Source organism: Talaromyces proteolyticus (assembly GCF_021365285.1).
Source record: "Talaromyces proteolyticus strain PMI_201 chromosome Unknown BGW36scaffold_3, whole genome shotgun sequence".
In the NCBI taxonomy this organism is placed as follows: domain Eukaryota; kingdom Fungi; phylum Ascomycota; class Eurotiomycetes; order Eurotiales; family Trichocomaceae; genus Talaromyces; species Talaromyces proteolyticus.
In genome coordinates, this window is record NW_025764279.1 from 1,346,475 (window position 1) to 1,369,057 (window position 22,583).

Below are 22,583 nucleotides of genomic sequence, written 5' to 3' on the forward strand. Positions count from 1 at the left end.
GCCAACTGCCATTCTATCTTGACATTGCAATGTATAAGGTCGAACAGGAATTCCATGTGTTCATCTAAGAGAAACACCCACGCAAGCATAATGGTAAACTAAACGAGGACGCATCAGTTATGTTTGGAAGTTCGTAGTTCTGACTTTACTATTGTTAGCACGTGACTCCATCTATAGCCATGAACACTATATTTGATTGGCCAGAAAACCACAACCGCCGGCCAAGGCACACCTTGCCGGATCGGGTGTAATGTCATTTGGTGTACGTCGCTGATAGCTTCACTTGATGAACACTCGTTATTCACACCCAATTCTACGCCAAGGGCGTTTTACGTTTCATCATATCTGCTAATTACGACATACACGGATTTTTATCGCATTGTGCATTACAATCAGCTCAGTCGTTCCATGGTAGATGACCTCGACTAGGCTTCGGCCTCCCCGATCGAGATGAGTGCTCCGAGTCCGCGGAAGTCGATCGACAGCTTGGCCTCATACAGTTCCACGCCGTCGCTTCAGCAGTATGGGCAGCAACCTCAATATGAGTCTCCTCGAGTCGCTCCCTCGCAGCGTTACCCACCGCGAAGATCGTCGACTGCCAGTTCAATCGTCAGTATCGGCGGTATGCTGGACTCATCTCGACATCATGGATCGATAGCGGAACTCGGACAGAATGGTTAGTCAGAGCCCTTTACTTGTTACACTGAATAGCTTGTGGTTTTGTGGGCTGACTTGTTGCCTTCTTTCTACCAATAGCTATTTCGACTTTGTTGCAACCTCCTATTGTCCGCACCGGTCTTGTCCCTCACTCGTCAGTGCCCGCGACTGGATACAAACCTCCGTCCGCAAAGGATATTCCGCCTGTGACACTCTCAAACATACCTGACGTCGAATCTCAGGCATTTCAGCCATATCTTGAACAGGTGGGATCCTTATACGAATCGTTTCAGCGCGCGAAAGAGGGAAGCGAGGAAAATGAGTCTCCATTAGTCAGGAGTAACAAGGCTCTATCTCCAAACCCGCCGCAGCCCCTGCTTGAGGATATCGATGGCCGAAAACCTCCACCCTTCGAGCGGCGGGTCTCTGGTATGTCTGCAAGCTCTCGCGCTCATTCCCCGTTTGACATGAGAGGGAGGAGGCGTTCATCTTACGGCAAGGGTCCGCAGGCGGTAACACCGTTATCGACGATACCAAATGTCTACTTTGAGGAAGATTTTCATCTTGAGAACCCTCGAACTTTTGATGTTGTCTCTGAGAGGTCAGAGGTTGTGCGTCAACCTTCAAAACCTCCAAGCCAGGATAATGCTGCCAATGGAGCCGCTTTGGAGCCGCCCACCGGACGAAAAGTTCTTGCGACGAATGCGATTCTTCAGGAGAAGCTTTCTTGGTATATGGATACCGTGGAGATTCACCTCATTTCGTCGATTTCGACCGCTTCCAAGTCATTTTTTACCGCACTCGGGTCCTTGCGTGAGTTGCATGCAGAAGCTGCAGATTCTGTCAAAAGAATACAAACTCTGCGAACAGATCTCAACAAAATTGATAAGGAAATGGCCATGGGTGGACTGAAAGTAGTAAATTTGCGCCAACGAAGGGAAAATGTGAGAAAATTAGCCGATGCCATGACTCAGTTACACGAAGTAGTTGAGGCTGTGACCGAATGTGAGCAGCTGGTGGAAAAGGGAAACATCGAGGAAGCTATTGGTGGCTTGGATGAGGTCGAGCGGTTACTTGCGGGTGAACAAGCAGCGAGATCTGGTGGAAAATATGAATCTGAACCAAGAGCGCCGGTCGATCTCCGAGGCCTCCATGCACTACAAGGCGTAGATGAAGTGCTTTCGCAACTAAGACAGCGTATAGGAATGGGCTATGAAAGCAGGTTCTTGGACGATCTTTTGACAGATTTGAGACAGCACATCAACAATGTTCCAGGAAACATTACGTTACAGCGTTGGGGGGTGTCTTTCCAGAGAAACCGTGGAGGCCACAGATCTACCCCGTCAATCTCACCAGCTTACCTTACATTTGGGGCTGAACTTCGATCAAAATTACATGTCCATCTTATGGGACTTGGGCGATCGCATTATACCATGCCAGCAGCAACATCATTCAAAACAGCTATTCTGCGAGAAATGAAAGGTCTCATACGAAAAAGCCTTCCCAGTTCAAGTGACGATGACAACGAATCCGTGATGTCTGCCTCTACTCACGGCGGGAGGCAGCTAAGTTCACAGGAGAAATCCTCAATCTTGGCGCGGAACTTGCGAGCAATGGACGCGGGAGATGCCTATGAAATGCTCAAGGAAATATATACCAATGTGAGCGAATCGCTCAGAAGGCTCAGCGTGCAAGTGAAGGTGCTTTTAGACATAACCAGCGGACTTGGAAGTCAGTCGAGTCCCTCCCTTGGCCGATCGCCACCGCGCAGCCCAGACCCAAGGGGACTGGATGAAGTATTGCGGTCACAAGGAAGGGCGGCAGATGTTGCCGCAGCTCAGGAGGAGATTCTTCAAGTTTTAGATATGTCGAGCCTGTTAGGCCAATCCGTGGATATTGTGCAGTCACAAATTGTCAAAGTCCTCAAAGTACGATCAGAGCAGACATCACACTTACCTGTGGAAGATTTTCTGCGGTACTTTTATCTAAATAGATTGTTTTCTGATGAATGTGAGGCTATATCTGGACGAAGTGGCACATCACTGAAGACTGTTGTCGATAACCAGATTCGGGATTTTATTGTCAGATTCAGCGACGGCCAACGTCACAAGATTGTTGAAGTCATGGATTCAGACAGGTGGGACGCTAAAGACTTTGGCGATGCTGAAAACGCGGTTTTGGATAAGATTCTTCGTGCGAGTACAGGGGAGGTTGAAACGTGGTCGCGAGCTTCGAAGATTTGGCAACAGCAAGAAGAATCTTCAGCAGAACCTATCGCTAAAAATGGTACAAGTGCTATGAATGGATCAGGCAAGGAGAAAGTACGAACAGCTAATTTCGACGAACAACGGTACATACTTCCAGAATCAGCAGCTACGATCATGAGAAGCATCGAAGAATTTGAACATCTGACAGCGAATATTCCCAGTATGACGCAAGAGATTGGGTCAAATTTGGTGGAATGTTTAAAGCTCTTCAACTCACGTTCTTCACAGCTAATTCTTGGCGCGGGAGCTACTCGCAGCGCTGGTCTGAAGAACATCACCACAAAGCATTTAGCACTTTCTTCGCAAGCACTGAGCTTCATTGTGGCACTTATTCCATACGTACGAGAGTTTATTCGAAGACAATCACCGTCAAGTCAATTGATGGCCGAGTTTGACAAAGTCAAGCGACTCTGTCAGGAGCACCAGAACGGTATTCATGAAAAGCTTGTAGACATCATGAGCTCTCGTTCCACAAGTCACGTTGTTGCAATGAAAAAGGTGGACTGGGATGCAGAGAAGAATCCACAGGCTGTAAGCACTTATATGGAGACATTGACGAAAGAAACTGCGACTTTGCATCGTGTACTGGCCCGTCATTTCCCAGACGCGACTGTGATGATGATTATGGGTCCGGTCTTCAGCAGTTACAAGGAGCAATGGACCAAGGCTTTCCAGGATGCTGCAGTCAAGACCGAATCCGGAAGACAACGGTAAGCTTTACCCTACCACATACTCTCTGTGAAGAATTAAACTAATTATCTTTAGGATGCTTTCCGATGTGGAATACCTTAAATCACGAGTCAGCAAGATTGAAGGCTCTGGTGACCTTGGTGACATTCTCGTTCAAGTTGTCAACGCGAAAACCATAATACCCGAGAAGAACGGTAATACAAACACTACTGCTGCTGCTGCTGAGCAGCCAAACGCCTCCCCGCCACCTAAATCACCTCCAGTACCAGAGAAGGATACCGTCGTCTCAGAAAAGGAGCCGGAGAAGGGCTCCGAGTCATGAATGAAGCTATGTACATATTCTCCGACTTTCTTTACCAGTTATGAATCCGCCTTTTCTCCCTGTTCTTCGGCCTCGGCATTGTACAGGAGTTTCCTCTTCTGATAATCTATATTTATTTCTACATCACCACTGTTATGACAGTATTTCATTATTCTTTTCTTCTATTCTACTTTCCTATATACTAGGGCTTTGGCGTTGAGCTCTCTAACCTTTTTCATGCATATATGTAATCATTTCTAGACATTTAGAGTCGTGAGCACTGATCGGTATATCTATTTGTTGATATGCAGCGTGGAATCCTGGTAGTTTCCGTACGCTGAATTATCACTAGTTTAATTGGTGTCTCGTAATACTTATCTGCATCGCATTTCGCAACGCCCAATTGCTGTGCTGCGAGCACGATGATATTCACATGTATCTTCAGATCATGTATAATTCCGACAACTACCTAAAACATGAGATGAAATTCCGAACCCATAGGCTATTCGATAAATGCTCATTGCGTATACTTCTAGTGCCAATGCAATGCTTGTGCTTATGCTCCCAACCCCTTCTTCTCCCCCAAGGTGTTGGGACCACGGTTACTTTCCCCAATCCACCAAGTCGTTCGAAATGTAACGAAGTCATATTGTATTGAGATCGATCTTCCTTCCCTTCTCCTTTCAAGATTTAAGAACTTTCTTAAAACGCCATTAATATGGAATACGAATATATTGAAGCAAGGGATTATTACTTCCTTTTCCTTACAATCCAGTAATTAGTTGACAACAAGAAGAAAAAATTAGAAAAGCCAAAAAAAAAAAGGAAACTTCCCTGACGGGATAACCCTGGTCTCCCGCGCTTGCTATTGTTTATGTAATACTAATGACAAGCGGAAATCATCACCTGGAGTTAATTTAGTTTCGTATGATACGTAACAGTATTAAGACTGTAACTTATCACTAGACTATCGAGGAACTGTTATATGTTCTTGACCAGACTAGAGTTGTTGCGTTTCCGAATGGGGACTTGGTGATGAGAATGCGTCGTTGTTAAGCGTATAAAAATTGGCCGGAATTTTGGGTAGCTCCGATTGGGTGGCCCGCTATTCTGCCCACCGCCGACCAATAGAATATACTACAGAAATACACCTCTCCGTGTTAATTGATCGTCATATGTATGAATATGACGATGGTTTCGATATCGCGGTTATTGTCGAATGCCAGATGGGTCGCACTTGTTTCCAATCCATTCCACACGTAATGTATACTACAGAACATTGAATCCATGGAAACCGCATCAATATATAACACCACAGATACAGATATACCTGTAGAACAACCTCGACCCTGACGAGTGTACATTTACGCCTACACACAGTATAAAATTATACGATCAAGGGAGAAGACACAAAGTATTAAAGAGTGTCATATTTGAATTCCACGACAACACCCTGTTCAGGCCGGACGGACACATACTTTGGTCCCATTGCGGGAGCATAACGTCAAAGTCAGTGATTCTTCCCACGGCCCAGGATCACAACTCTCCAAAGTCTCAAATTCTTGCGCCATTCGGGTAGTGACATATCCAACTTCAGTCAAGGCATATTGCTGGCCTACACAGATACGTGGCCCCCCATTGAAAGGCAGATACTCCCAGCGCGGCTGCAGTCGCCCGTCCTCCCAGCGCTCTGGACGGAATTCTTCTGCGTCGGGTCCGTAGAAGTCTGTCCGTCGGTGCATGGCATATACATTGTAACCGACTATGGTGCCCTTGGGGATGAAGACCGGCGAGAGGTGGTCCTTGCCTCCTCCAACCGGTAGAACGGTATCTTGTAGCGCCTCGCGATCATTCAGTGGCACTACTGGATGCAGACGCAGCGCTGGCGAGACAATTAGCGATGATGAAGTATCAAAAGATGAGGATAGTCAGTGTCCTTACATTCATTCATACAGCACTTGAGATATTTTAGGCCGCGCAGCTCTTCATACGTGGGCAACCGGCCTTCCAAGCTAGTCACTTCTTTGCGTAACTTGGCCCAAACAGCTGGGTGTTTGGCTAACATGAAAAACAAATTACTTAGCATGCTGGCTGTGGTATCACGGCCGGCCAGTAGCACATTCATGAGCTCGTCCGTAATGCGGCGCTTCTCAGATGTGCGTCGTGCCAGTTCATGCGAGAAGATATATTTCTGGCGCTTCCTCTCGGGGTCTTTACTATCTACATCCTTTTCAGATCGAACTGTATGGATCGCCTCCTCGACGAACTGCTGCGCGAACTCTCGGCAGATACGATTGCATTCCTCAGCCTTTCGGTCGCGGTAAAATCGATTAAAAGGCCCTAGAGAACCCCTCACCATGATGGACTGCAGCGAATAGTTGAATGCTTGTGAGAATCCGAGGTCCGACTCGTTCATCCGCAGGCTACCGACAGACTGTCCAAACAGAAATTCAGTCGCGGAATCCATAGTGTAGCGGAAAAAGAGTGGCTGCAGGTCCACCATAGTCTGCCCATCCCGCGGAATCAATGCGAAGAAGTCTTGAATCAAGTCCTCGAATGATGTCAAGTCTGCTACTTGGTCGCGGGTAAAGTTGGGCCGGATGAGGGCACGGGATATGGCCCATTGGTCGCCATCGGTGTCGAAGATGCCTCTTCCTAGTAGAGGTTCAAATACTTCGAGACGGTGCCCGATACCATAATGCTTAAAGTTAATCGATAGGATGGTTTTGATATTCTCGGGCTCTGTCGTCAAAATGATATTATTTAACAGCTCTTTCAATCCAAAGGTATAATTGAAATGACGTTGAAATTTGCAACTGGTCTCAAGGTAATTGTGGTCCCAGCGGTTACGAATAAAATGATAGAGCCTATCAAGCCCTAGGAAAGGCTCATAGTTGCAGTATGTAACTGGCTCACAGCCGTGGAGACGTGCGAACTGACGGTGTTTGAGGAAACGGTGAATTCTGGTAAAAATGAATGAGATAACTAATACAGCGGCGGCCAGCACGAGAAACCGTGTGGAATGAAGGTCCCAATACACCTGCATGGCGAATTCATGAACAATACCATGAGAAGTTAAGCAGGTTGCAACCAACACCAGGACATTAGGGCACCCCGCGGGGTTCCTTAACATATGAAGTGTTGGGTGGCACTCGGCAGTCGGGACTCGTGCAGGCTGCAATAATTAGTTTACATCCATTAATGAGGGGGTTGTCGCAATTATTGCTGCAATTAATTACTTAGTTAGTTCCGAGATCACATATGTGTAGCAGCCTTCCAGTAGCTGACGTCGTTAACTGGGCCTTAAATGGCCTGACAAAATTAATAATAGTATTAATGGTGCAACAGTTTGCACATCAATATTGCATAACTTAGTTACTAGGCTTCTGAACCCGACATCATTTCTGTCTAATATCTCTAAACGCTATACGACGACTTTCTCATGTCCTTATTATTCTCTCTCCACCGATCATGGACTTCTTAAGAACCATAAATTTAATTTTCGTATTGCACAAACCCGTCATTAAAAAGACCATCAACTCCGCTAATTATCATTATCGACGGTATGAGGAGGTCCTAAGCTGAGAACCGTTTCAGTCCAATGTTTCTTATGCTGATCAGATCTTGGATAAGTGACTTGACTTTCACAAGGCCAGTATGGGTTGATGTTAGGTTCAAGATAGGTATGGTCTCTTTGTCGAGATGCTTCGCATAATAAGGATGGCACCCGGTTTCTCAATTACACTCTGTGCTCGTTGGTGAGTAGCAACTTTGAATTGCCGGCGTAATAGCTGTTGAATTTTGGCAAATGCGCAGGGGCATTGCCTTACTTGATATGATAATTTCAGTCAGATTGTTGATTGCTTAGAGAGATAATAAGGGCTGCTAGGTGTTGGAAAAGAAGGTAGCAACGTGTGAGGGTATGATTCCGTGGTGGTTGTAAAAAATAGAAAGACTGAGTATTGATGGCTAACGCTTATGTTAATATTAAAAAGGTATATATACATTATAGAGAATTCAAGCAGTAACTACATCAGTCGGTAAGAACCACAATTTTGCCTTCGGCAGTATTGTCATCCATGCACTGATGAGCTTCAGCAATCTGGTCTATATGAAACACCCGGCCAACTTTGATCTTGAACTTCCCAGCCTCCACCTGCTGGACAATATCATTCAAGGGAGTTTCCATGAACTCTTCAATCCATCCACCATACGTCGCGAGAGAGCTCCCCCAAGGAATAACCTCCATCGGCGCGAAATTGTCAATTTCCCAAGAGTTCCCAACAATGCCCGTAAGACTGACAACACCACCCTTTGATACACATTGGAAAGAGTCTTTCAACGTTGTGGTGCCAACGAGCTCGAGAATTTTATTGAATTTCTGGCTATCGTTTTTGATTTGCTTTCCGATGGCTCCGTCGTCCACGAAGAACTCGTCTATGCCATATTCGCGAAGAAGATTCTCGCGCTCCGGTTTCCGGCTTGTGGCGGCCACATGTGCTCCCAGTTGTTTGGCAATCGCGATTGCTGCAAGGCCAACAGACGTAGTTCCGCCTCGTACCAAGAAACGGTCACCTTTCTGTACTTTTAAAGACTTTGTGACTGCACCATAAGCAGTTTGTATCATTTCGGGCATGGCCCCAAGCACATCCCAGCCTAATTGAGTCTGAGCCGTAATGACTTGCACTTGGTTCGTAGGCACAACAGTGTACTGCGCGTATCCACCGTCAAACTGACGGCCCATGCCGCCCATAGCAGTCATGACAATCTGCCCCTTTTCAAACTCGCCGCCAGGTGCGTGCTCAACAATACCGGTGGCCTCGATGCCCAAGATACGAGGGAAATCGACGCCTGGCGAGTGGCCCTGGCGTGTGAACATCTCGGAGCGATTGAGGCCAAACGCTTTGACGCGGATGAGAACCTGGCCATTGTCGGGTTTGGGAATTGGCCGCTCCTCGACTTTGAGGACTTCGGGACCGCCTTTGGTGTGGATCACCACTGCTTTCATGGTAGTTGCCATTGTTCTGGTGAAGAGCAGCTGTTTCACTGGTGTGAGGTGACGAATGGGTGTGTGTCGTGGGAATGTGTGTGCTATTGCTAAAAGTAATGATGCGGATTGCATGTGACTGGCTTTAAGCAATTGGGGTTATTTGTCTGCAGATATGGCCATCAACCTTGGCGCAATCGGGTCTATTTATTGCTGCCATGATGAGAAGTTGAAATTGGATTAACTGATGCAAACACCATACACAGTTCATGGATAAGGCGAATTGTTGGGAGGCTTCGGAAATATGGCACATTATCTCCACAGCGCTAAGGCCTTTCGGGTAACATTGGCCTGTTTTACTTGTTTGCGCTGGCTGCAGTGTTTGTATAGTTTGTACAGTTTGTATAGTTTGACTGTCGAAGAGTTGCATGATGCATTGTTGGATCTCATTCTGGTTACATTTGATATTATCCAGCCAGAACCAACGGAGACGTTTAATATTATATATTTAATAGTATCTCCTGGCGAATCTGTGCCAGCAGCACTGATATGGCAGAGGATCGTCAGCTCGAGGATGGTGCAGGTGGATGGGTGGCCGATTGACTCGATTCGTCCGGGCGATCCCCAGCTTTGGTGCACGGTGGATGCGGGGAAACCTCGCATGAATTGATCAGTTGACCGGCTGAACAACGCCTATCATATATCCTGTGCTCGCGATGTTGCTCAGATAAAGTCTCCGGTCACATGATATGACGTGTGTGGAGAGGCGCCTGCATCTTGGATGGTGCATGGTCTGTGCACTGGCATTCCTCTTGCACTGCACACTGTACTCAATTATGTAAGTTAGTTGGTTACTGGTAAATAGCATTGAATAGCATTAAATAGTATCAAACACTATCAAACAGTATCAAATAATATTCATATTCAATGCATATGTAGCTCCTACGTAATACTGGCCTGCAGCAAGCTAGCTCATAGCTTGGTCCAGTCCCTGCAGCCAGGTCACGAGAGACTTGCTGCCTTTGCACCACAAGGCTAGTGCATCGATTGACAACAATTGACTCAATTGATATCTGACAAGTGTCCTGGATCTTCTATTCCTTCTATTCTACTCTTTAGCCCAGGCTTCTCCACTACAAGAAGCGTCTGTCTGTGCTTGCTTGCTTTGGGCCTAGCTCAGTCTAGGCCTGCCTCTGTCGTATTGATGCAAATTTGCTTTTAAGGTCGCCATTTAAGTCAATCCGAATTTTCTGTTCCTCTCTCCCGACCACGGAATCTGCATCCCAAGACCAGCCTTTAATTGCCATCATCGATCGCTGCTGTTGCGACATCTTTTCGTTGTGGCCAAAGAAAAGCTCACCGGGTCCACTCTAGCCTAATCCCCCGCAGTCGCCCGTCCCCGGGGATACCACAGTAGCTTTGGCTCTTGGAAGACCAAGCTTGATCCTGCTCCCTCTCGTCCCACCATTTTTCCTTCTCTTTCGTTGCTGTCCCTCCTATCTCTCAGACCATTTCGCATCCGGTGTCGCTTGAAGAGCGCACCTTCTCTCTCCCTCTGTGTCGCTCAGTGAACCTGCCCGTAGCCATCCAAAATGGCTACCAATGGTTCCGATACGCCCAAGCGGGACACTCGCAACCACCAGCTTTTCGAAGTCGCAACAGAAGTCGCCAATCGAGGTAACTCGCATCTTCTCTTTGCTTATTTTATTGCGTGAATGGATTCTGACGTCGTCTGTAGTGGGAGGTATCTATTCAGTGCTGAAGTCCAAAGCTCCAGTCACCACCGCAGAGTATGGAGAGCGTTACACACTCATTGGGCCCTGGAACAAGGCTTCGGTATGTCCTAGTTGCAGGAAAGAAAAGATTGAAAGCTGATTGATACACTCGCTGGTAGGCGGCTGTCGAAGTCGAGGTCCTGGAGCCGACAAACATAGCCATGGCCAACACTATCGCATCCATGAAGGAGCGTGGGATTGATATGATCTACGGCCGTTGGCTCATTGAGGGTGCGCCTAGAGTTTTACTTATAGATACTGGCACTGGCTATCGCTATCTGGAGGAGTGGAAGGGCGATCTCTGGAACATCGCCGGTATCCCGTCGCCTGAAGGCGACCACGAGACGAACGAAGCCATTGTCTTCGGCTACTTGGTGGCATGGTTTCTAGGAGAGGTAGGTGCACCTCTGTATATTGTGTGGACAAGTGTGGTGTGCTGATTTGTGGATAATTAAGTACATCTCACACGAATCGAAACGTGCCATTGTCGCCCACTTTCACGAATGGCTGGCTGGAGTCGCTCTTCCCTTGACAAAGAAGCGTCACATGGATCTGACGACGATTTTCACAACGCACGCGACCCTTTTAGGCCGTTATCTCTGTGCCGGGTCTGTTGATTTCTATAACAACCTGCAGTATTTCGATGTCGACGCAGAAGCAGGCAAGCGTGGCATTTACCATCGCTACTGCGTCGAGAGAGCGGCTGCCCACTCCGCAGATGTCTTTACTACGGTGTCGCACATCACTGCATTCGAGAGTGAACATTTACTCAAGCGGAAACCAGATGGTGTATTGCCCAATGGGTTGAATGTGAAGAAATTCTCTGCCGTGCATGAGTTCCAGAATCTCCATTCCCAGGCCAAGGAGAAGATCCACGACTTTGTCCGCGGCCACTTTTACGGACATATGGATTTTGACCTGGACAACACGCTTTATCTCTTCACGGCTGGCCGTTATGAGTATCGCAATAAGGGTGTCGATATGTTTATTGAGTCTTTGGCGCGCCTGAACCATCGGTTGAAGACGAGCGGCTCTAAAACCACAGTTGTTGCCTTCATTATCATGCCGGCCCAAACATCCTCGTTGACTGTCGAGGCATTGAAGGGTCAGGCGGTCGTCAAATCATTGCGCGATACCCTGGAGATGGTTGAAAAGGGCATTGGTCGACGTCTGTTTGAACGATGTCTTACTTGGAAAGATGGCGATAACATGCCCGATGAGAAGGATTTGATTACCAGCCAAGACCGAGTTCTTCTCCGTCGCCGAGTCTTCGCACTCAAGCGCCACACACTGCCTCCAATCGTGACGCACAACATGGTCAATGACTCCGAGGACCCGATTCTTAATCAGCTCCGTCGCGTTCAACTCTTTAATCATCCCACGGATAGAGTCAAGGTGGTATTCCATCCTGAATTCCTCAACTCGGCCAACCCCGTTCTACCGCTTGATTACGATGATTTTGTTCGTGGTACGCATATGGGTGTCTTCCCATCCTACTATGAACCGTGGGGCTACACCCCTGCGGAATGTACAGTCATGGGCGTTCCCAGCATCACCACTAACCTGTCCGGATTTGGCTGCTACATGGAAGAATTGATCGAGAATTCCTCCGACTACGGAATTCACATCGTGGACCGACGCTCTAAAGGTGTCGACGACTCTGTCAACCAGCTCTCCGAGTTCCTTTTTGAATTCACTTCCAAGAGCCGACGCCAACGTATCAACCAGCGAAACAGGACGGAGCGATTGAGTGATTTGTTGGACTGGAAGCGCATGGGTCTTGAGTATGTCAAGGCTCGCCAGCTTGCTTTGAGAAGAGGTATGATTTCGTCTCTGGAATTGGAATCCACGAGTGGCTAATTCATTGTGTACAGCTTATCCAACCTCTTTCGATACCGACGAGGATTTCACTGATTACATTGGTGGCACGGCCCAAAAGATCTCACGGCCACTTTCAGTGCCTGGATCGCCGCGTGATCGCACTGGCATGATGACTCCTGGCGACTTTGCTTCCCTCCAAGAAGGCCGAGAGGGACTTGGCACAGAAGACTACATTGCCTGGAAACTACCGTGAGTAGAATTCGCGCACAATCGAGTGATCAGTTTGCTAATAGCTATATAGTGAGGAGGAGGAACCAGACGAGTATCCTTACCCTCTCACGCTCAGGACGAAGAAGTCGGGCGACCGCCCCCAATCGCCGCTTGACTCTGTTTCTCTGAACGGGAAATAATCTTTGGCTTCATTGACACAGTATAATTTATCTTTCAAATCAATCTCCCGGCCCACACTTGTAGTTCTATCTATGTTTGCTACTATTGTTTCTCATTTACAGCCATACATCCATTGCATTTGCCTTCCTATGTAGTTGTTTCTCTTCTATTTCATAAGTCTGAAGACCATAACGTAACAGTTTTAGCACGAAAACATCCCTTATTGAATATTGATTTTTGGGAAGCTTTCAGATTGAATAATGATGATGTACTCCGAATTGATCAGGTTCTCGGATAAGTGGGCACTGCCCCGCGCCTGTTCCGGTGAGGTATTTATTCTCCAAGAGAGCCCCTCGTCTGTGCTCGTATTTCGATTTCTACACAATTCGCTCAAACAGCAACATAGTCAACAACAACCGTATGTATCACCCATCATATGAAGTCGACTCCCTCCTAGCCTGACTAGTCATTCCATCCTCTGCTAACTGTATACACACTCGCTAGAAACACACCCCCCAGCTTCGGTACGATCCCGCAAGGGTCGGAGTTGCGTAATGTCCAAGAAGCAACGATGATTATTGTCTGTCTGTCCAAGATGGACGACTCCATCACCACTAGTCAAGGTATTTTTTAGTATAACCGACATTGCACACCGCATGACAGGTGTTCAATCAGTTTCGTCGTGCCGTGGGAGATTAAAAAAACCACCCCACGGCGTGACGAAGCCTGGTTGTTCTGAGATTATACTGTCAAAACTTGATCTAGATAATACTAGCGAAAGGACATGCGTGGCTTTGATCCTCGTCTCTTCTGCAGCCTGTTCCCTTGAAGAAAGGGGATGGCTTGTTTAAATTCTGGCTGACTGTGTCTAGTGAAATCTTGATATTCTGTCAATATGTCTACCGACAAGATCACTTTTTTGACCAACTGGTAGGACTGACCTTGTACAGAACACGCATTGTTTATCGTTATTTTTATATTACTTTGGATTTCATAAAGAATCATCTATATTAACCTGGACGAACATTGCTGACACTGTCAGGCATGCTACCCCATACCATGCTCCTCTCTACCTCGCCCAATCGAAGGGCTACTTCAAGGAGGAAGGTCTTAAAGTGGCCCTCTTAGAGCCCAACGACCCGTCGGACGTGACCGAGATCATCGGTAGCGGTAAAGTGGACATGGGTTTCAAAGCCATGATCCATACCTTGGCTGTGAGTATCTTGAACAGCCAGTTTTGAATTCAAGCTCTGATATGAAATAGGCCAAAGCCCGCAACTTTCCTGTCACCTCGTTCGGTTCTCTTCTCGATGAACCATTTACCGGGGTTGTCTACCTCAAAGACAGCGGCATCACCACGGACTTTAAGACCCTGAAAGGCAAGCGTATTGGCTATGTTGGCGAGTTTGGCAAGGTGAGAACAAAGCATATCATATAACCATTTGTAATAGGCCGCAAATTAACGTATATAGATCCAAATTGACGAGCTCACCAAGTACTACGGCATGACTCCCGACGACTACACTGCCGTACGCTGCGGCATGAACGTCACCAAGGCCATCATCCGCGGCGAAATTGACGCTGGAATTGGCCTCGAGAACGTGCAGATGGTCGAACTCGAGGAATGGCTTGCATCGCAGGGCCGTCCTCGCGACGACGTGCAAATGCTTCGTATCGACCAGCTCGCCGAGCTTGGCTGCTGCTGCTTCTGCTCGATTCTGTACATTGCCAACGACGCCTTCCTCGCCGCAAACACCGACAAAGTCAAGAAATTCCTGCGTGCCGTCAAACGCGCCACAGACTTTGTTATTGCCCACCCGAAGGAGGCGTATGAAGAGTACGTCGACTTCAAGCCTATCATGGGCACGGAGGTCAACCGCAAGATCTTTGAGCGGTCCTACGCTTATTTCAGTCGCGATTTAAAGAACGTGCCTCGCGACTGGCAGAAGGTCACCAACTATGGAAAGCGTCTGGGTATTTTGGACGCCTCGTTCCAGCCAAACTATACCAATGAGTTGCTCTCGTGGGCTCTGGATGCTGATTCCAAGGACCCGCTAGGCGACCAGAAGCGTATGGCTGAGTTGCAGAAGAAGATTGCCAAGGAAGGAGGTTTCCAGCGGTTGGAGGTTGCTACTACTGCCTAAACTCATTGCTTTGTCTTGCCTAAACTCGGATGCACTGACTGCCGGATTCTGTAATGCTGCTACTACTCACCAGATTCTCTCGTTTGTGGCCTGGCAGGACTGTGATGGTCTCATTTGATCAAGACTTTTTATCAAGCTAGCATTCAACGAGGACTTAATAGCCTGATATCTCAAAATAGTATTGATATGCGATGCCAAGCCTTGGATTCTGCAGAATCCATAGAGATCCGTAAGAAATGATCCATTACAATACCACCTCTTATTCTTGTACCCCGCAAGCCCCATCCTCAATTCCTAAATAATCCACCACCTAATAATAATGTCAATATAACCATACTTCTACTTAATCGACGCCAGCGAATTCACCATGGCCTCCTCCTCATCCATTGTCCTTGTTCCAGGAGCATGGCATACACCAGCCTGTTTCGACCAATTCCGCTCAGTACTAGCTGAGCTGGACTTGTCAACCATCGCAGTAGCCAATCCGTCAGTAGGAGATAACACCGTCTCCAAAACGCTGACTGACGACGTGGAAAACCTTCGATCTGTGCTTATCCAATTGATCGAACAAGAAGGCAAGCCGATTACCGTCGTAGCACACTCGTATGGCGGGATGGTCGCCTCTGGCGCGGTTAAAGATCTGGGCTACGCACAACGAAAACGCGCGGGCAAGAGAGGCGGTGTCACTATGGTTGTGTATCTCGCTGCTTGTGCGCTTCCTGAGGGTATGACTGTTGTCCAGAGCTGTGGGGGAAGCCCAGCGCCGTGGTGGGAGTGCAAGGTTGGCATAACACTTTCAGACCATCCCCTAGTTTGCATCGAATATGGATGGCATGGGCGTTGTAAAAAAAGAGGTACAAGATGAAGGTTTTTTCTAACATGCACCAGGACGGCCAAATCTTCGCCAACGATCGTACCATCAGCAACCCAGCCCACGCACTCTACAATGACCTACCACCGGCGATGCAGGAACACGCAATCTCGCAACTGCAGCCTGTAAACGCGGCATCTTTCGAAATGCCAAACTCATACGAGCCATGGAGGGATATACCCTGCACATACATCTTCGCCGAGCAAGATAATTGTGTTCCGCTGCCTGGGCAGCAGTATTTTGTTAGCTTGATGGGGGATGCTGTTGCAACCGCGAGCCTGGATACCTCCCACTCCCCGTTTCTCAGCAAACCTCGTGAACTGGCTGCGCTGGTACAGAGGGCGGTTCGGGATGGGTTGAAGAGGTGCGGGGGATCTTGATTGAAGTTTTTTGTTTTCTCATCTCAGTGGCGAGTCTCTCTACAAAGCGATTAGCATATGGGGCTATATTTTACAAGGCGATTTGCAGCTGGTCATTTTTTTTTTGTATACACTGGAGTTAACTAACTAACAGCATATAGTACGAACAGCATTCCCCTTTCAGCGGAGATATGATCGGCATTGCACGGACTGGCATTCCTCTGTGTGACCATGTAGTTATGTACGTACTTTTAGCATGAATGTTGAGCGTCGGCGAATCCCGATAGAAACAAGAACCATCATTTAGTCAATGCGTTGGGGGCTGGAATCGGCGTCATCAGCGTAATCAGTGTAATCAGTGTAATGTTAATACGAATACCAGAGTCTCCACTCCATATTTACCCCGCTTGGACCCAGCGGGAAGGACGTCGGGATGCACCGTTTCCTTTTCAATCTTTTATTACAGGCCCGTGGGCACTGCTTGCGAGGGAAAAAAAAAAGAATAATCTTGAGAATACATGTAGCTGGATCGGGCTATTTTGTTCTATATATATATATATATATATTGTAAATCGATAAACCGGCGGAATGCACGTACATCACACATTAAATTAGAAAATAGTATGAATGGCCCTTTTGACCTTTTGAACTTGTGGCGTATGTACAAAGTGTTGCATGTTCCATGTGGTATGCAGCCTTGATTTCAAATCCAGACTCAGTATGTTCGCTGCGGGATACATTAAGCGATCAATCTAACTTTAACAACGGACACCTTGGTACAAACCTTGAACTTCGACCTTGTATGTCAATAGTCCCAACACGAATTCTCATCCAAAGGACAAAAGAGTATATATACATAATGGCAGCACCTCGGCTGGAAGGCTTGACAGCGATCGTTACCGGGTCCTCGTCGGGGATCGGCCGTGGCATCGCACTGGCATTGGCCGCAGCTGGTGCTCGGCTTGTTGTCTGCGCAGATCTAAATGAGGGACATGTCACCAAGTCGACGTTGGGAGCCAGCGTGAAGGCATCGCATGGTGCCGAGATGGCGTCGCGCGCGTTGGTCGCCGCCAAGGACAGCGATGACAGCGGCGATACACCAACGCATGAGCTTATTCATGCGCGCTATGGAAAAGAAAGAGCTATTTTCCTTCGCTGTGATATTAGTCTCGAGAAGAGCGATGCTGTTAACGGGATTTTCTCCATTGAATATGCTGTCCAGGAGGCCGTTTCGAGGACAGGGAGATTAGACCTGTTGGTAGTCCTTTTTTTTTTCCCCTTTCTTCCCGTGATGCTTCAGCTAATCGAGATAAAAGACTTGTCAATAATGCCGGAGCGGGGATTATGGATATTCCTCTCCATGAAATGACCGCTGCGCAATGGAACCAATGCTTGTGAGTCAGTCTTATAATGGCGGTCAGCCCGACTTGGCATGGCTTAAAATGCGTGTGTGTTTCCTTAGTGCCGTTGATTCCACAGGCACATTTATCGCCACGAAGTTCGCCGTGACCCAATTCCTCAAGCAAGACGAAGACGAGCACGGATTCCGCGGAAATGTGATTAATGTCTCGAGCGTCGCTGGCTCTGCCGGATTACCGGGATGCTGTAAGTGACACACGCCCCGTTGGACGTCTCGTCTGTGAAGAAGCATGGTCATTGACCCTCTCTTCTCCTCCCTTAGCTGCATATTGCGCCGCCAAGTCAGCCATGCTCGGATTTACTCGTTCAATTGCCATCGAGTACGCAGAGAGGAGAATTCGATGCAACGCAATCAAGCCAGGGTGTAAGTACATTGATTGGCTCTGCTGTTTTTCTTTTTTTCGTGGCTTGAAAGTAACGCCTGACCATTCGTAAGATATCATGACGCCCTTCCTCCACAAAATTATCGAGGCTACAGGCGACGTGACCTGGCTTGAGAAGGCGTCGCCATTCAACCATCTTGGCCAGCCACAGGATATTGGAAATGCGGCAGTGTGGCTGGCAAGTGGCAGAGAAAGTGGGTATGTGACTGGAATTGATTTGTCTGTCGACGGGGGGTTCCTTGCTCGATAAACTGTAATTCTTCTTGCAGGAATAATGCATGAATGAAACATGGGATTATGTATGCCAAGAAAGTTACCGTATCACACGTATTTCAAAATAGACGCAATTAGAGGACATTGTAAACATTGTGTTACGGAGTAAAACCCTAACCCTAAATACTTGGTTTCCCCTTCACAAAACACGCTCCAGAAAGCTCTTCGCTGCGCGAATGGCTTCTCGCGCTGGGGTTTCCAAGTCCCATTCGGTTGAGACGGCAAAGGTGTCGTGCGGCATGTCCTTCATATCATGCAACTCAATCGTCGAACCGGCATCTCTCATCTTGGCTACCCACTCGGCGACAACAGCATACAATTTCTCTACCGTACCAGACGATACCCAGATCGGCACAGGGCTTTTGAAGGGATAAAGCCCGGGGCTGATAAACTCTGTGTCGCGCGATGCGCCTTTTGGCGTGAAGGTGGTGGCGCCCCATTCCAAAAACGGGTCGCAGACATAGTCTTGCGTCGAGCCCGGTTTGTAGTCCACAGCAGTGCCCTTGGCTGTTAAATCGAGCCACGGGCTGTGCAGTAGGAGGGCGCGCGGTAATGGCAGGCCCGTCTCAGGATGCGCAATGAGATGACGGAGCAGTAGGATGGCAAGATGCCCACCAGCAGAATCGCCTGAGACGAGGATTCTCGAAGCAGAAATGCCCTTGTCGTGGATGAGATAGTTGTATGCAGTGATTGCGTCTTGGAGCGGTGCTGGATAGCTTCCATCTGGATTCGAGGAGAGTCGGTAGGAGAGGCACAGAGCACCGTCAGCTGGAAGCTCTTCACAGAGCTGCCTCGGTCCTTGCTGAGCCGTCGAGGCGCGCGGAGAGATGAGCACATAGCCGCCGCCGTGGAAATGGAGAATGACCCAATTTTTGGAGGCAATATTAGAGTTACCATTGTTATTTGCAGAAATGGTCGATAAACACTCGAGACTTGGAAGCCAGAACCCTCCCACGCTGGTTGGCTGGACGCTGGCGTTGTCGAGAAGCCCAGTGTAGGCCTTCAAGTCGGCGGCGGGTTTGAGCTCAACAAACAAGTCCTTTTCAGCACCTGGCTCTAGAGGCTGTGGAGTGCGAAAGCGGATATTGCTTAGAAACCGAAATGCCAGTCGCCATAGGCTGACGGTGAGGGCGGTCTTGTATGACCATGATGGTACCGGCCGCAGCCATGGAATCGTGTACGTCGCAGCCCAGATAGGGACCCGGACAGCAGTAGACAGGATGAAGTAGAGTGAGTAGAAGAGCTTCCACGGCTGGCGGGCCACCAGTGGTTTCTCGGGATCCCAGTGCTCTGGCATTTCTTCCCTTTTTTTTTTTCCCTCTTCTTGTGATTCTCTCTCTTTCGTGTGGTTTCTTGTGTAGACTCGAGGAAGATAGAGAGATAAATAGCCTCATAAGAATAAAATTATGGGGCGGAGGCTAGACTGAGAACGTAAGCGGGGTAGTACTAAATTCCAACCACGATCGATGTTAATAATTAGTTTAGTGGCTGGTGTCTAGCAAGACAGGCGTTGCATCATTATTCCTCCTGGCGTCTCTGCAGGGGGTTTAGGGCGGGGTTTAGGGCTTTGTGGGGGCTGCCCTCCCTATTTCTGTCTGTTACAGGGGCTGTCTTCGTCTAGCCTCTAGCCCATGCATGCACCCTGCTAGTGTATCGGTCGTATATGCAACTATCACAAGCCACTCGCAGGACTTTGCTTATTGAGGACTGAATTTTCAATCAGGTGATGTTTTGATATCATAACGCTTGCAGTAAAAGACTCATGCAATATGTACAAAATAGGGGCCCATCAGGATAGGCATGCAGATGGTATATAAAAAACAAAATGGTAAATAATAATACATCACGTCATTATCTATATCCTCGTAAGTCGACATTAGACCCCGCTGTGATCCGAGATCCTCTTTTGTCGTATGCTTGATTCTTCCGGGATTTGCTGATGAGATAGCCCGGCTAACTCGTTGCTGTCGCCATCGTACTGTTGATATTTCGACGACGGCTTGAACACCCATGTAAAGTATTTCCCTTGTTGCTTTTGGCTGGACCATTTGCTAAGGGCTTGAGCTGCTCGTTGCGTGGGGAGCAGGGGTCCATAGACTGGTATGCATGCACAGAGAATCCCGACAGCCAATTCGACCGATGTCCAGTTCAACCCGTTGTACAGCGCCACTATAGTAAAAAATATGTTAGTATCCGGTACATGTATCTGTACTAATAGAATGAGACGGATGTGTACCTGGGTTCTGAAGAGTCGCATCGCTCAAATACACGGTTCGAATAATACAGACGATAATAATGCTGTAATACGTTAGCTGCGAGGCTCTAAAAATTGCTCAATAAATTGAGAAACCATACAATCCTCCTAGGGTGAATAGTCCCCCGATGATGATTTTTCGCGGTCGCGATAGATGTAGTGTGTGCAACACACGGATGGGGAGCGCCAGAATGGCAATGTCCAGCAACATGTTGGAAACCTCGTAGCCGATGATATAGTGACCATAAACCAAGCATGTCGCTTCTCCCTTCATCAGCAGATCGAGTTGCCATGCCGCCTTCACTGGATGGCACTGGAATATGTTTATGAGGAAGCATATGATGTACCAGATCAAACATAGAGCGCCAATAACTAGGGTGTACGTTTGGAATTTGTGGATTGGGAAGAGGTCTCGGTAGAGCGCAAGGATTGACAGTTTGATCAAGGTGATCGCGGTTGTAACGAAGGATTCGAGCGCGTAGACATATTTGAACAGATTAATCAGGTCTGACGTGTCTTTGATTTGCGACTCATCGAGGGTGCCGCCGGAAGTGTATATCCCTTAAAAGCATCCAAGTATTGGGTTAGCTCCAGCCAACTCTATGTCTATCGCGCGAATATAGTACCTGCGAGGAGACTGATTTCAACTCCGAGAAAGGATAATAGTCCGGCCACGATGAACGCATCATTCAACTTGAACTTGGTGCGTGTTTTCCTCCGCGCGAAAAAGCGAATGAGGACTGACAGCACTGCGATGACAATCATCGCAATCGTCAACCGCAGCGTGAGGCGACCTGTCTCTTGAAGCACCACCATCGCGACAAGTCTATATGCAGCGCTCGGGTACAGTGCCGCCGGATGAAGCAGTTAAGCTCATGAGATAGAGAGTTGTCGTTCGGGGAAGTGTAGTTGACGTCAAGAATATCACATAAGCGAACCCAGCCATGTCAGCCACAAGTGCAGTCTTAATATAATATCCAGGCGTCAAAATGGTCGCGCTGGTTGTAACTTCTGCACACCACCCCGTGGGCGCTCCAATAATAGCAGCAGCTGAGGCATTGCCGCGGATCATCGTGCAGATCGTAGCTTGTACGTTGCAGAAAGAACATGTACTCCCTACCACTTACAGTCGCCGACTGCGCGTCGGCGACTGGGCATTGGGTGGTAGTTGCAGTAGCGCATGATGGTGTACTGGGGGGGGATTTGGGGGCCTTTAATTAGGCTTATGATGTGCAATGGAATCCTTGGACATGTCGGATTCGTGAAGAACTTTAGTGCGCTGCGTCAGCCCGGACTCAGACTAGTGCAGGACTAACCAGCATGAATGGATAGGGCTAACTGCGATTCGCAGTCCCAGTTCGTCTGGCCACCTAGTTATTTCTAAAAGTCTAATGTGACTATGATCGATCAATCCTCGGAACTTCTAAAAGGGTCTGACTCTGACCTTGGCGGTTGTCTCCGTTAGCCAAGTTTCTGACCGAGTGAGCCATGGTATTGTTGGGTGTAATTATTATGCTCAAGCCTCACGCCTCACGCCTCTTGGCTCGGAGACCTGCCAATTGTGGAAAGTCTTGGCCGACTTCCGTAACGACATCAGCGGGATGTGAAAGATACATGATTATGTGCCTGTAGTATACAGTATACAGCCAGACACGATTCGCCGAGGGCGCAGACGGCCAGCTTTATCGGGCCCAGATCCGATCGATTGCGTCGTTTCTGCAGGAGCCACGCGCCATTATTATATTACGGCCGGTGTTATGTATGGGCAAAGCTGCTATGCGTATTCATAGTATTCATAGTATTCATCAGGGATACCAACAGCGATGTCGGTCGAGACAAAAGGCGAAGCAAAGGAGAAGCAATGGAGAACGGATGCTATTTTCACAATCCTTTCACTTCCACGGTCGCAACATCATGCGCGCGATACAATGCCAACCATCGAATCTCCATAATACTGCATATTAATCCACGCACCCTTTCACGCGCCTCGCT

General features: G+C 48.0%; 9 protein-coding genes across 9 annotated transcripts; 5 read left to right on the top strand and 4 right to left on the bottom strand.

The window, feature by feature from the left end:
- The first annotated feature begins 272 nt into the window (after positions 1 to 272).
- Positions 273 to 4,315, top strand: BGW36DRAFT_336322 (putative GARP complex component). The gene is made up of 3 exons (XM_046212964.1): positions 273 to 676; positions 757 to 3,634; positions 3,690 to 4,315. The coding sequence occupies exons 1-3, from the start codon at positions 451 to 453 to the stop codon at positions 3,934 to 3,936; spliced, it is 3,351 nt and encodes a 1,116-aa protein (XP_046075357.1). The 5' UTR covers positions 273 to 450; the 3' UTR covers positions 3,937 to 4,315.
- A 1,057-nt stretch (positions 4,316 to 5,372) lies between these two features.
- BGW36DRAFT_290763 (cytochrome P450) lies at positions 5,373 to 6,961 on the bottom strand (the record flags this gene model as incomplete). Its single annotated transcript, XM_046210783.1, has 2 exons — positions 5,373 to 5,797; positions 5,857 to 6,961. 2 exons carry the CDS (start codon positions 6,959 to 6,961, stop codon positions 5,373 to 5,375), a joined length of 1,530 nt encoding a protein of 509 aa, XP_046075358.1.
- Positions 6,962 to 7,948: 987 nt separating this feature from the next.
- BGW36DRAFT_356129 (putative zinc-binding oxidoreductase) lies at positions 7,949 to 8,935 on the bottom strand (the record flags this gene model as incomplete). The annotated part of the gene is made up of 1 exon (XM_046213730.1): positions 7,949 to 8,935. The coding sequence occupies one exon, from the start codon at positions 8,933 to 8,935 to the stop codon at positions 7,949 to 7,951; it is 987 nt and encodes a 328-aa protein (XP_046075359.1).
- Positions 8,936 to 10,494: 1,559 nt separating this feature from the next.
- On the top strand, positions 10,495 to 12,908 carry BGW36DRAFT_424279 (putative glycogen synthase Gsy1; the record flags this gene model as incomplete). The annotated part of the gene is made up of 6 exons (XM_046219940.1): positions 10,495 to 10,579; positions 10,641 to 10,738; positions 10,797 to 11,072; positions 11,134 to 12,496; positions 12,552 to 12,747; positions 12,800 to 12,908. The coding sequence occupies 6 exons, from the start codon at positions 10,495 to 10,497 to the stop codon at positions 12,906 to 12,908; spliced, it is 2,127 nt and encodes a 708-aa protein (XP_046075360.1).
- An 875-nt stretch (positions 12,909 to 13,783) lies between these two features.
- BGW36DRAFT_356131 (putative thiamine biosynthesis protein) lies at positions 13,784 to 15,032 on the top strand (the record flags this gene model as incomplete). Its single annotated transcript, XM_046213731.1, has 4 exons — positions 13,784 to 13,818; positions 13,931 to 14,102; positions 14,153 to 14,302; positions 14,361 to 15,032. The coding sequence occupies 4 exons, from the start codon at positions 13,784 to 13,786 to the stop codon at positions 15,030 to 15,032; spliced, it is 1,029 nt and encodes a 342-aa protein (XP_046075361.1).
- A 184-nt stretch (positions 15,033 to 15,216) lies between these two features.
- On the top strand, positions 15,217 to 16,342 carry BGW36DRAFT_109330 (Alpha/beta hydrolase fold-1). The gene is made up of 2 exons (XM_046209220.1): positions 15,217 to 15,813; positions 15,921 to 16,342. Exons 1-2 carry the CDS (start codon positions 15,400 to 15,402, stop codon positions 16,281 to 16,283), a joined length of 777 nt encoding a protein of 258 aa, XP_046075362.1. The 5' UTR covers positions 15,217 to 15,399; the 3' UTR covers positions 16,284 to 16,342.
- A 779-nt stretch (positions 16,343 to 17,121) lies between these two features.
- On the top strand, positions 17,122 to 18,314 carry BGW36DRAFT_424282 (putative 2-(R)-hydroxypropyl-CoM dehydrogenase; the record flags this gene model as incomplete). The annotated part of the gene is made up of 5 exons (XM_046219941.1): positions 17,122 to 17,516; positions 17,579 to 17,656; positions 17,725 to 17,867; positions 17,944 to 18,045; positions 18,118 to 18,314. 5 exons carry the CDS (start codon positions 17,122 to 17,124, stop codon positions 18,312 to 18,314), a joined length of 915 nt encoding a protein of 304 aa, XP_046075363.1.
- A 162-nt stretch (positions 18,315 to 18,476) lies between these two features.
- Positions 18,477 to 19,634, bottom strand: BGW36DRAFT_356134 (putative acetyl-hydrolase; the record flags this gene model as incomplete). The annotated part of the gene is made up of 1 exon (XM_046213732.1): positions 18,477 to 19,634. One exon carries the CDS (start codon positions 19,632 to 19,634, stop codon positions 18,477 to 18,479), a length of 1,158 nt encoding a protein of 385 aa, XP_046075364.1.
- A 579-nt stretch (positions 19,635 to 20,213) lies between these two features.
- Positions 20,214 to 21,407, bottom strand: BGW36DRAFT_424284 (uncharacterized protein; the record flags this gene model as incomplete). The annotated part of the gene is made up of 4 exons (XM_046219942.1): positions 20,214 to 20,506; positions 20,574 to 20,635; positions 20,693 to 21,152; positions 21,218 to 21,407. The coding sequence occupies 4 exons, from the start codon at positions 21,405 to 21,407 to the stop codon at positions 20,214 to 20,216; spliced, it is 1,005 nt and encodes a 334-aa protein (XP_046075365.1).
- Positions 21,408 to 22,583: the final 1,176 nt, after the last annotated feature.

Excerpts from the sequence above, each read along its gene's own strand:
- BGW36DRAFT_336322 (XM_046212964.1), top strand. The coding sequence starts at position 451 with ATGAGTGCTCCGAGTCCGCGGAAGTCGATCGACAGCTTGGCCTCATAC. Across the intron at positions 677-756 it reads AGCGGAACTCGGACAGAATG|CTATTTCGACTTTGTTGCAA; the intron begins GTTAGTCAGAGC and ends TTCTACCAATAG. Across the intron at positions 3,635-3,689 it reads ACCGAATCCGGAAGACAACG|GATGCTTTCCGATGTGGAAT; the intron begins GTAAGCTTTACC and ends AATTATCTTTAG.
- BGW36DRAFT_109330 (XM_046209220.1), top strand. The coding sequence starts at position 15,400 with ATGGCCTCCTCCTCATCCATTGTCCTTGTTCCAGGAGCATGGCATACA. Across the intron at positions 15,814-15,920 it reads CGCCGTGGTGGGAGTGCAAG|GACGGCCAAATCTTCGCCAA; the intron begins GTTGGCATAACA and ends AACATGCACCAG.